The sequence below is a fragment of the Trichosurus vulpecula genome, chromosome 1 (genome assembly GCF_011100635.1).
Source record: "Trichosurus vulpecula isolate mTriVul1 chromosome 1, mTriVul1.pri, whole genome shotgun sequence".
Taxonomy (NCBI): domain Eukaryota; kingdom Metazoa; phylum Chordata; class Mammalia; order Diprotodontia; family Phalangeridae; genus Trichosurus; species Trichosurus vulpecula.
The window spans coordinates 406,328,073-406,341,353 of record NC_050573.1 but is presented as its reverse complement, the minus strand read 5'-3'; the positions used below and the strand labels follow the sequence as shown (position 1 = coordinate 406,341,353).

At 40.3% G+C, this 13,281-nt stretch overlaps 1 protein-coding gene across 1 annotated transcript; it reads right to left on the bottom strand.

The window, feature by feature from the left end:
* On the bottom strand, positions 1–13,084 carry PTGER4 (prostaglandin E receptor 4). Its single transcript, XM_036742033.1, has 3 exons — positions 12,484–13,084; positions 10,998–11,901; positions 1–1,986 (listed from the first exon to the last, which is right to left on the bottom strand). Exons 2-3 carry the CDS (start codon positions 11,862–11,864, stop codon positions 1,396–1,398), a joined length of 1,458 nt encoding a protein of 485 aa, XP_036597928.1. The 5' UTR covers positions 11,865–11,901; positions 12,484–13,084; the 3' UTR covers positions 1–1,395.
* Between the last annotated feature and the right edge of the window lie 197 nt (positions 13,085–13,281).

Genomic DNA, 13,281 nt, shown 5'->3' with positions numbered 1-13,281 from the left:
GGAGAGTTCATATTTGACTGACTGTTCTTTTTTATTGTGATCACCAAAATAATTTCACTGGGTACAACAACTTCTCAAATAGTACCAATAACAGGCTCAGAATTTAATTACAATAAAGCAATTCACAAAACACTTTAGGCAACAGAACATGCTTAATATTTCTTTGAAAAAGGCTCCTCCAAATTTCTGTACAGGATTAATGTGTGATACAATAAGCTGTTATAAGGAGACCCCGAAAGAACATCATTCTAAATTCCTTATACAGGTACCCTTTCATGACTGATCTGTGGAAGACCAAATGGTCCAATCCTTCCACATCTGGCAAATAGGAACTTTCTTAAATGATGACTCATTTTCCTCTCAAAACTTAATGGATATTGTAGATTTTTTTCCCCTCTGCAACTAGGCAAAAATATGTATATTTTGTTTTGATGGAAAAAAAGAGAGACCTGAAATTTTGATTTTTTTTACATTTTGCATTTCAGTTTGGGGTTTATTCATTTTAAGACATACAGAGTCATAGCACACTACTAAAATCAATGTACTAGTGGGGATCTAAAGGGAAAATATTCACCAGCATATTTGGCTTTCCTAAAAGAATGTCTTCCTTTGGGATGAACCATTTCTCTCTCTTTTAGTATGTATAGCATATACTTTGGAAAGAATTTTAAGCACTTAAAATTTAAAAATTATAGCCCAATCGTTTCTTTTCTTTACCCTTCTGATATTGCTAAAAGCTCTCATTAAAATTTCAGATCTACTGGTTCCATCATCAACAATCAACCAATCACAGCTTGACCTGGACATGCCTCATGAAAAATAAATCATACACCTGTAGCATCTATAACATCAGCAGGTAATATTGGGAGGAAAGGGTATGCCATTATTCCATCATACTTTGTATTAATAATAAAACCTTCTCACAGAGAAGAAAATACATTAAATACTTTCAATCATGATATATACAGCAATAAAAATTCACATTTTCATGCTTTAGTGAGACACTGAAGTTGTCTACCAAACAGTCTTTGTAGTTTATCTGAACGGAGGCCTCTTAGGATCTGACTCATTGCTCAGTGCCAGATATTAAACCCCCGATGCCAAAGGAACAACAAAATGTCTACCATCTTGAGAGAGGCAAAGAGTGGGCTCTTCCAGACATCAAGTCCTGGGGGCAGTCCTATGTCACAGGCACATGTCACAGCCATGGCACTGAGGATGTCTGGAGTCCAGGCCGGCATACCTGATTTACCTGATCAGGAGACACTGCTCTGGAGTGGGTGGACAGACAAAAATAGCCCTTCAGAGCCCGACCAACTCCCTCCTTATGTATTGAGTGTATTGGACCTTATTTACAAGGTCCTGGAAACAGCATCGTTATTTGTCCTATACGCTCTATATACACTTTTCTGAAAAGTTTAATGTTTCATTAGGGAAAGTGACTTGCAGAGAGCCGCCTTTATCTGCGGGGCCTGTTGCCCTACAGTGTCCACCAACTTCATCCACTAATATCACGCTCTCTGAGTCCTGCCCCTGGGAGGAGTCTGAAGTCTCTGAGCTTCGCATAGTCCTCAGTGAGGTGGTTTCTGATGCGGGCAGCCCGGGCCCAGTTCCTGGCAACAAATTACGGCCCCCAATGCCAGCTTCACTGAGCTCTGGCATATAAAGGAGAGTCTGGGAGGTGCTGCTGACCTCTTTCAGGTCCCGGGAAACGAATGACCTCGAGTGGCTGGACATGGCAGATGTCCGGGGCCCCGTGCAGTTGAAGTTGCCTCCTGGCTGCTCCCTGCGACCTCCTCCGATGCGGCAAAAGAGGCATTTGATTTTCTCGATTGCTTTGCTGAGCACCGTTTTTCGGAGAAGGATATAGATCCAAGGGTCCAGAATAGGGTTCGCTGAAGCAATTCGGATAGCCTGCAGATCAGGGTTCTTGCTGATATCGATCTCAATTTCTGGTTGGTACAACTGGTTCACAAAGACACGCACCTAAAACAAGGAGATATACCTGAAACTTAAAGTCGGTCCAGAGAAAAGTACTTTGAAGAAAAAAAAAAAAAGCTTTGCTAAGTCATGGCACATTGTAGCAAGAGGGAAGCAAAAGGTTCTGGCCAAAACTTCGGGAGCTCAGTTTGTAAAATGAGAAATAAGAATCGACACCAAATTATGCCAGTATTGCCTTTTAGCTAAGAAATTAAAATCCTATTTTTTCTAGATCACCGTTCAACGCAGGCAAACCTTTGCTAAATCGTTTGAGATCCATTTTATCTTTCACTTCTATCATATTAATATATGTGGGCGAGGCCACATATATTATCCACTGCTCTGCCTTCTCACTGTCGTACGTTTTAAATGAAACTCTTGTTTTACACAAGTCTTCACAGGCAAGCCTAGAGTTGCCCTTTTTCATATAGTTTAGAAATGGCCGCTGTAATTTTCAGTCCTGGAATGTCGAGGGAACTATTTAATCCTTCCAAATGCAGCTTTACTGGAACTAATCAGCTAGGAAGCTGCTTACTGACTGACTAGGACGGCTAATACGGATCTTTTTAAAAATTGTCTCACATAGAAGCTATCTGGTGATCCGGGACCCAATATAAGTAGGGGAATTTTGTATTTCTTTTCTCTAAGGGTGACTAGACTTATTGGAAACACACAATCTGATTACAAACATTTTAAAGACATCCTTTAATGGTGATAATTTTTATTAGGTATGCAATTTTTACTTTGGGCCTTTTTGGCAAAAGAAAAAGAAGAAAAGCAAAAACAAAGAACTAACTCTTGATTTCACAAATCTTTTAAATGAAGTTTATTTGATAACCCAATGTTTCAAAAGCCACAGTGAGTCAAATACTCACTCAGAGCCTATTTATTCATATGCAGGGAATGATTTTAACAAATTTGTTTTGCTCTTTCCCCAGGTTTAAACAGACTATAAGCAGCAAAATAGAAGCTGGATGAAGAGCCATTAGAAGACAGTACGCTGAAAACAGAAAGAATTAACAGTGGATGATGGAGAAAACAGAAAAACTACAAAAAACAAACATAAGGACTCAAAAACCCACAGCAGTACATTTTACTATTTAACATATCTTCAGTAGCCAATGAAGCTGTTAATGTCTATTCTATGTCCAGGATTGCACAATAATATGACTTTTCATAATAATGACCCTGAATCATAAGGCAAGCATTAAGTGATGTTTGATATCCTCTACTTAGGGGAACAGGGAAGTGGGTAAATATATTTTTAAAAGATTTGCACAAAGTTATTAAGATAAAAACATTCTGACAAAATTAAATTTAAAAAATCGCTAATTGCCCAGTTATGTCAGTGAATGAGATTCCATATATTTGATAAGTTCCTTGTTTTTAAATAGTAATTCAGGTATAAATTAACCCCAAACTACAGCACATTAGCTTTGTGACCAAGGGTGAATCATGAAACCTCTCAGAGACTGTTTCCTTATGCGTAAAACAAGGATAATGAAACTTAAATGCCCTCCCTCACAGGGCTGTGGTGAGGAAAGTGTTAACTATTTAAGTGCTTTATAAGTGTTGGTTGTTATCATTATTACTAAAATCGAAGTGGACATAGTGATTAATATAGAATTAATCTTTGGAAGAGAGATGAACATGTATTTTACATGTAATTTCAGCCACTTGGGCATAATAACCTTAATGCACTCTCTAGGTAATGTAGTAACATTTTAGAAAACACTCAGAACTATGTCTGCAGCCTGGTCTTTGTTTTTCTAGATCTGGTATAGATATTAAAGAGACAAATAAACATAAGAAGGTAGAAGGCCAATCTTGGAGAGAAGAGGACCTGGGTTCAGGTCTTACTGCTAAAATATTAGTTGGGTAATCATGAGTAGTAAATCATTTACCCTCTCAATCTCCCCAAGTAATCACTAGGACTAGAAATACAAATGAGCTTCCAATCTGCATCAATAGAGGGAGTTCCCCAACTCTTCTCTCCCTCCCTTTCCCTACACTGATGAAAAACAGGCATCTATCTATCTATCTATCCATCTATCTCTCTATCTCTCTATTTATCTATCTATCTGTTTGTCTGTCTATTTATTTAAGGATAGATATTACCATGGCTTACATATACTGGAGCTTCTGACAGAAAACAAAAACTTCCAACTTATATACTTATAGGTATCTTCTTTCTTTACTTATATACTTATTACCCAGAAGTAATGTAAATGGTTCTTAGTCATTTTTCATTCATGTCCAACTCTCTGTGACCCCATTTGGCGTTTTCTTGGCAGAGATACTGGAATGATTTGCCATTTCCTTCTCTGGCTCGGCTCATTTTACAGTTGAGGAAACTGAGGCAAACAAGGTGAAGTGACTCGCCCAGGGTCACACAGCTAGTGTCTGAGGCTGGATTTGAAGGAAGGTGAGTCTTCCTGACTCCAGACCCTGCACTCTATCCACTGCACCACCTAGGTGCTCAAGTAATGTAAATACTGTACCTGAATTTTTTTTTAAAAAGTAAATACTGTATCTTAATTTAAAAAAAAACCAAAGCTTTGTCAGCGTGTGGCACATGCAGTGAGTGTGTGGTAAATTTGCAGGCTGGGATTTTAGCAGGATTGGAGAACTATGGCCACTAGGTGGCAGGGCTGCTCCAATTATCTCCTTAAAGAACGCTGCCTTACTTTTTCAATTTCTAAGTCAGCTACTAAGAATAATCAACTCAAAAATACTTGCCTTGGTTAAATGCAAACTTTGTATCTAGCAAAGAGTGTTGCCTTTGAAATGGCCAGGTGCTGCATGATTCCCATCTTTCCACCTCAAGAGACTAGGGAAAGAGGGCAAACTCTTAGAAAATTTATGGTAGAGATCAAGGTATGTCAAAGAACACAGTTCTTTGAAATCCATGGCATTATCTTAGAGAACTGAGAATGTCACTGAAGGTTTAGCAAGTTGGTGGTTAGTACTAACTCACAGAACACCAGCCTCCTTTCACCACTGACTTGGATTACTATAGGCAAGGAGAGTAACAGTTCTGTGCTTTTGTTTACCTAGTAGTCAAACTATAGTGGTAATGTGTAGAATGAATGCCTGCCTGCATGATGCTAGAAGGCCATGGATGGATGACAGTCATATTAAGAAGAACACATTTCTATTTTAATCTTTTGTGGTAAGAATGGTTAAACCAGTCAAAGTTGAGGGGGATGTATTATTTTTAAACCTTTTAAGTAGTAGTTAATGGAACACTTTCAAAGCGGTTGTTGAAATTTCCATGCTAACTTACTTTCCACGGAGATTTTACTCCAAGATATAGCATCTTATAGTGTCTTATATAAATACATTATCATGGCTATTTGATCTGCTTTTCCCAGAGGGTGGAAAGCCTATATCAGAATGAATACATCCGGAGAAGCAATCCAATTTATGTGGGAAAAATGAGAGCATTTTTTTTCTGAAATTCCTGTTCAACAGGCCCTAAATGTTATACAGAACAAACATGTTCAGGCAGTTTTCATTGTGGGGAAGGTGCACTACTGATAAATCAGTCTGAGTCAGGAAAGAAAAATCTTGAAATAATTTAGGTTAAAAAATGGAATACAAACAAGCTATTACCAGCCAACTTCAAGAAATTAATCTGGCTTAAAGTAACTGCAGATTTATATATGTGGTTTATTCTTGGCAATGGCTAGGTAGTAGCTTTACTACTTCTTGAACCTGTAGAAGATTTGGTATTGCCTTCCCTGCCCCTGAACTTTCATCTCCAGGGTAGTATGGGGAGGAGGAGTGGATGGTTCTCTTCCAGGAACTTCTAGAGGTGCTTTTATAAAAACCTATGGTTCAGGGAAACACAATTTGAAAGTCACAGGGCAAAAATACAGACTTACTCCATAACTATTGGGCAGCTAGGTGGCACAGTGGATGGAGTGCCGGATCTTCAGTCTGGAAGCGTCATCTTCCTGAGTTCAAATCTGACCTCAGGCACTTACTAGGTGTGTGTGACCCTGAGCAAGTCACCTAACCCTGTTTGCCTCAGTTTTCTCATCAGTAAAATGAGCTGGAGAAGGAAATGGCAAACTGCTTCAGTATCTCTGCCAAGAAAACCCCAAATGGGGTCATGGAGAGTCAGACACAACTGAAAAAACATCTGAGTAACAATAACAGTCCATAATTAGCAGCATTTCAACAGGAAGCAAGGAATGTTGCACTGAAAAAGGATGCTGACATTCTAATTAAAATGATTTAATAACCTAGCAAAGAAATTATGACTTCAAATGACTGAAAGTGGTCTGTTACTGAGGTTCTGTGGCACTTGTTTTACTTGAAGAGCATAAAAGGGTTTGTATGTGCTCAGCTAGCCAGCTGCCTTGTGAAAAGGCTAAAATTGGCACAATTGTTACTGAAGTCCCTGAAAAAGATTTTTTTTTTGGTAAAAAATATTCCTAAATAAAACCCTTACCTCAGCACTGAAAGAATGCAGGCCATCACATTGTGGTCCATATGTCTTAGGAAGCATTTGTTCACCAAAAAGTTGACAGAAATGTCACAGATTCATGTGGTGATACAAAAAGACCACTGGATTAGGAGCCAGAAGGTCTGGGTTCGAATATTCTAGTCTGATTCTGCTATTAACTGGTAGCACACTGCTTAGCCTTTCTAAGCCCACCTTTCTTGGTCAGTGAGATGAAGTTAGCAATACCTGTGTGAAGAGGTGCAAAATGAGGGTGCCAGTGATTCAAAGGGGGTTAGAATATATCCAAGACCTGAGTATGTGGGGAATAGGTATAGAGATCTAAGCCTAAGTGACAAACTAATGGAAATAATATGCCTGCTAAAGATAAAGAGAGTGCATGGGAAAGCCTTTTGGAAAACTAATACGTAATACAAGTGTATGGTATCATCAGAAAAAAAATGTCTGCCTCTAAGGGCTGAAAGGTACTGGAAAGTTATCAAGTCGTGAGCCAGCATGTTACTGTGATAAAGTAATTACTATGATCAAGGGACTTTGCCAATAAGGAAGAAAGTGAAGATGTGAAGGAGAAGGTTAATGATGCTAAGTTTGGTTTCTAATAGATCAATTAATCAACTTAGCTACTTTAAAGTAAAGCCTGTCTAATGCTTCAAGTTATGTAATGATGGGTAAAACTCAGCTGTGGAAAAGAAAATTGGAAAAAGGGGAGGACTGAAACCATGGTGCTCTAATATAGCAGTTTGTGCGTATTCATCTTAGTCATGGAGACAGAGTAACGCATAAATATACACACCAGGAGGCTTACTGTCAGTCTTAAAATGTGCTATGTTTAAAGTTAAAGGAGATAATAAACTTGAAAAATAACAAAACATTTCAGGTTCTGCTCTAACAGCATCAAAGCCTGTTTCTTGTGTTATTCGTTTACCTAAACCTGCACTGTCTAACCCAGTCTGAAATGCCTCCCAGGGCATTTTATTGCTCTCTTTACAGTAAGCCTACTATAAACAAAAAAGTATTCTTTTACCTGGTTTTCATCTGCCTTTCTAAACCTCTCCTAATCACATGCTAGCAAAGGCTTTATAGAGACAATTGGTTTTATAGTAAACAAAAAACAAAACAAGAAATGGCCAGTCATTTTCTAGACTAAGGGCATATTAAGCCAGAGTTGTTATTTTTGTCTAATTTGCCAACCTCCTTTTAGTAGTGAGATGGATTTTTCTTAAATTTGGAGTAATGAAAAAAAAAGACTACCTCACATTTGACTAATTGTGCATGGTGATGAAAAAAATATTTTCCAGATCCTGCAGCAAATTGGCTCATACCCTGAAGCATGATATTTGATTACAGTGATTATCTTTGCTTGGAGAGCTGCAAATATGAGCAGCCAGAAACTGATCTAGCTATTGCATTTAAGCAACTTTCGGAGGCAGTCTTTTCTGAAGCCTTCTCTAATGTGCATTGTTTTTTGTTCATCCCATGAGTAGAGATATCATTTCTTCAAACCTTCCTGGGTTTTGAAACTGGCTATAAATGGAGGAATGGATGAAATGATCCTAAGTGTATCATCTCCGCTATCTATTTTCTCTTTATAACTTTTTTCAGAGGATTCTACAGATTCAGTTCATCATATTATTCTACTTGAATTCCTTCAAGAGTATGTGAATAGCTAATTTTTTTTCCATTATCTTCTTGGAGTATCTGAAAAGGGAGGGATTTTTTTGCTCACAGCTTAGTTCAATGAAGAAGTTTCAGTTTGTTATCCAGGTAAAAAATTCCTTCAAAGACTGATATTTTAGCAAAGGAGATCACAGCTGGCAAACTATCATTATTACTTTTTTTTCTAGTAGTCAGTAACTTTTCAAAACTAGGCAAAATTTGGCTTTTATTCCATAGCATTTTGTTATTCTGGTTAATCTTGTCTCAGCTTTTTGGAAATCCAAGTAAGCTTTTTGTCGCCTATCACCATTATCTGATTGACGAAAATGATCTGAAGGATTTGTCTCTCAGACAGACATCACTGACCCCACAGATCCAGTTTACTGGTTTCTTGAAATTGAAGTTTAGGCTTAATGATTACTCACTTTTGGATTATTCTTTGGTTCATCATATAATTCGTAAGCTTGTCAAGCAGTACGTAGTCTTATACTGTAATAATTTTAGAGTTATCAAAATAGTTAATTTTGATTAATTTTTTCCCATTGTCACTTATGTCTCTCATTTTAAAAATCATGAATATAAATGAAACCCATTAGTTTTCATTATTGCCTTTTTAAAGTTAAGAAAAGATTAAACCATAGATTCCTTACAAAAGTGCTTATCCTATTCAAATGTGTTTCATTGACAGACTGAAATTCCTTATTTTCTCTTTAAAAATCTTAAACAGGATGGAGAGTGCTCAAAGTGCATTTGTAGCTTGATATCTATGAGTTTTTGCTGAGTTTTTCTCCTTGTTATTTCAAATAGGCATGAGAACTGTATCAGAAATGAGCTTGACTCTCAAATTCATAGCACCAAGAATTTGTCCATTAAAATGATTAAGTCTTTTTTGATCTTTCCCGATCTTAGAAGAAGGCATTTCCAAAATTGAAACTACTACACTTTGTATATATGTCCTTTTAGAACAACTACAAAACAGTTTTGAATTACATGTTGTTTTGTTTTCTAGTTCTTATTTCTACAAAGTAGATGTTCTATAAATAATAATCATTTACATTATCATTTACCATACTGTAAAGCCAAGGGAAAAGACCAAAGAATTCCAGCTCTAGCATCAGGAAGCTTGTTATCCCCAAAATCTCACTTCATTTCATGCCACTGATAAGGACAACAAAACATATTTATATAGCAAAAGTCACTTAACTCTGCAGATTACAAGAGGTCCTAGACCCTTTTGGCTGTGTTTTGTGCTTCTGTTTATGCACTCTGGTAAGATGCTACTGTAAGCTGGCTCCTATCAACTCTTAAGTCACTTCCATTTACATTCACCTTTATCAGAGACATGCTGTTTTAACAATCAAGATCCCTAAGTGGTTGGTGGCAAATAATAATAGCTTTATTATATTTATTATCATCCCAACCAGTGCAAGAAAGAAGAACTGACTTGTTCAGTGATTGAACTGATGGTGAATTTCCAGCTGAACACAAAACTAGTAAGACTAAAATGCAATTACTTTTTAGAAAGTATCATCAGTTTTAAGGTTTAGTATTACCTTTCCTGACAATCTGTATCTAGAAGAGGCTATGTGGTACAGTAATTAGAGAGAAGGTCTCAAAGTCAAGAAAATCTAGATTCAAATGCTGCTTCCGACATGTGACAAAACCTCCCAAGTCTCTCCAAGACAATGCTGTCAGACTGCAAGATGCAGAGAATCTGTAGAGGGAGCTCCTTCACCTGGAAGAGAGTTCCCTGTATGTGAAATCACAGGTTTATATTTAATCTACACCTGTTTATGTGAGAATGGCAAAAAAAAAAAAAAACAAAAAAAACAGGGTAAAACCAAACCAAACCTATTCTCTTAAAAATAAAGCCCACCAAAATCCAATGATATTCATATACAGACGTCAGAATCATACTTGTTCCATGAAGGAAGATGTGTGTGAATTATTGCCAATGTATGTGAACGATCAGTTTTGCATTAGTGCTGAAATATGTGCTTCCTGAAAATTTAAGGGAATTTTTTCTGTAAGAAAAAGGAGGTGCAGTCGGAACAGCAGCAGTCTGGTAGTTAAGAGATCCAGGTTTGAGTGTTGACTCTCTGTGTTGGATATAGGTATTTGAGTCTCTGTTTCTCTGTTGAACCACAGATGATCTAGGAATCTATCAGATCTCTTTCAAGCTCAAAATTACTGTTCTCTATGATTTTAATTCAAAAGTCCTTTAAAATCTCGTCTTTGTAGACTACCAAACTCAGATTCTATCCTAACAGTGGGCGAAAAGAGAGGGATAAGAGAGTTGTCTAAGGAAGAGAGCATTCTACTTTATTTTCTCCACGTCTGGCAACAGGATGGAGTAGGGTATTTCTCAAATGGTAAGAAGACAGCAAAAGATAGGCAGATGACGTAAATAAGGAAGGAAAAAAATACTGTGAAAGAAAGAAATATTAACATGTAGAACAAGCCCTCTCAAAACCTTGTGGGCAAAGTTCACCATGAAGAGACGTGAAATGAGGGTGCAACTGAATCAAGGAGGAGTGGAATGTATCTAAGACCTTGGGAGATGCTGAGATGACAAAATAATGGAAATAAGATAGTTGCTGAAGGAAAGGAGCAAATAAGGGGAGGAGCCACCAGCAGGGTAAAGATCACCAGAAATTATCCTAACCGCAGCTAGGTGGTAGGGAACGAGTACTAGACCGAGAGTCAGGAGACCTGAGTTCTAGTGCTGTCCTAGTCTAGTCTGGTTCACTAACAAACTCACTTCAGGTTAATCGTTTTACGTCTCTGAACCACCTACTTGATCTGTAAAATGAGTGGATTTGTCTAGTTGGTCTCTTCCAGTTCGGCTATTCCTAAGGATTCTAAATCAGTAGAATTCTGGCTAACTCACCACGAGAGGGATGGAGCAGATGAGCACCACCAAAGAGGTTGCAATGAGTAAGATGACCATCTGGATCTCAGCACCAGCAATGCGGCGGAAACTCCTCCGCCTACGAAAATCGCTGAGACGAGGGACAGCGGAGCAGGAGGCGAGGCTGGAGGAGGCAGCGGAGACTACGGCAGCGGCGGCGTGGTGGTGGCTGTCGGTGCCCAGCGAGGTGCGGCGAACAAACTGGCGGTGCATGCGGATGAGCGCCACGCAGACCAGAATGTTACAGAGAACCGTAACGAGAATAAGGAAGGAGCTGAAGCCAGCATACATGTAGGAGAAGGCGGCGTGTGTGGTCACGTTAGTGCGCCAATCTATGAAGCACCAGGTTTTGGGGTATTGAAGCGTGGAGCTCCCAAGTCCCATGCTGGGCAGGGCGCAGAAGAGCACGTTGGAGACATAAACTGCAAAGAGCGTGAGTCCGGCCAGCTTCTTGTCCACGTAGTGGCTATAAAAGTAGGCGTGGTTGATGGCCAGGTAGCGTTCGATACTCATGGCGCAGATGATGCTGAGGCCAGAGAGGCCAAAGAAGAGGAGGATGAAGGTGCTGTACTCGCATAACCCATTGCCCCCGGGCCACTCTCCCTTCACATAGGTGGCGATGGTGACCGGGCTGACCAGCGATGTGCCTAGCAGGTCGGTGACTGCCAGCCCGCACACCAATGTGTAGAAGGTCGTTTCCTTTTGTTCCTTTCTCGACTTGCACAACACCACGATAGCGATCAGGTTGCCCACTACGCCGAAGATGAACATCACCGCTGGAATTGTCACGGGAGGGAGAGGACTGGTGTGGTTGCCAGGGGCAGAGGAATTGGCATCGGAGGACATGGTGATGGCTAGGGGGATGGAGCCCTAGGGAGAGAATCTGCGACCAAGAGAGATCAAGAGTGTGATCGATGGAGAGAAGAAACGAGTATTTAGCAGCAATGAATTTTATTTTCTCTGGGTTTCAGCTTTCACACATTGTATATAATAAGCGTAAGCATATTATAATTCATGAAGATGATAATCAAGTTTCATCTAGATAGAAATCTATAGGCTTAACCAATATTACAGCACGAAGGATAGAGCCTTTCAGTTAGTTTTTAAAAGCATCCTCTCCTTTTTTCTCTCTCACATCTTCTCCCACCCCCTTTCTTCCCCCTCCCCCCAAGCTAGTAGGGCAAGACCCAGGGCAAGAAGGAAAGCTGTTTTATGGCATAGGACTTGGTTCTATTTAACGATACTCATTATAAACAACAATAATAAACAAAGAAAACCGAGTTAATTGAGGGCTCTGTTTGGGAAAAAAAAAAAGTTGAACCCGCCAAACTTGCTCTGTGCCCTTGTACTCCTTTCCCGCTCCCAACCTAGGGCAGCACCTCACCTCCTGTCAAAGTTACCCTCCTCTCCTTTTCTCCCCTCCTCCTTCCTCCCACCTCACTCCCCCCAACCCCCCAGCTCTCACCTGCGGTGGCGGCGGTGTCACCAGAGGTTCCTCCGCACCCTAGTTCCTTTTGAAACACCTTCACCTGCCTCCACAGCCTTTTGCCCCACTCAGCGTGGAGCTTTGCCAAGCTTTTCTTTCCTAGGTAGGGTTCGAGTCTCCTCTGCCCGCCTGCTTTCGAGACTAAAGGTCAGCTCGGCCTGCCTTTGTTTTAGGAGAATCAAGAAAGACCGAAGGAGAGCAGGATATGTAGGAGGATGTAAGTGAATTATCTTTGTCTGGGGTTTGGATTTCTGAGCCCCAAATTAGGGACTGCGCCTCCTTCTTAACTCCGTGGGACAGTGAAGGTCCCTGAACTCTGGGGCGCAGGCAAGTAGGCGCTGACACTCAAAGATCCTGTCCCACAGGTGGACACAGGTGGTCCCTGGTCTCTCAGTGGTCCGGCAGAGGATGGCTATCGAGGCCGGCGGCTGGGGCTGCAAGAGCTTCCTGAGTCTTGGGGATCGCTTGAGAACCTTTTTTTCTGGGTCTCGGACCTGGAGCAGTTCATCTTCCTCTGCTCTATCAGGGCATGTGCTGTAGTGTGCAGCTCTCTCACACTCTGCACAAAGTTTTCTCCTCCTCCAAGTTTCCCTTACGGGGGCGGAGACCGACAACGCACCTCCTATCTAGCAATTGGCCTGACTGGGAGGGGGGGCGGGGGCGGGGAAGGAGGGGTCAATTCCCCCACCTCTGCTGCCAGACGCGAGGTTCCCCTGCTGTTGAGGGTAAAAAGAAGCGGGGGGTGGGTCGCTGGGGCTTCTGTGGGCGGGGTTCTGT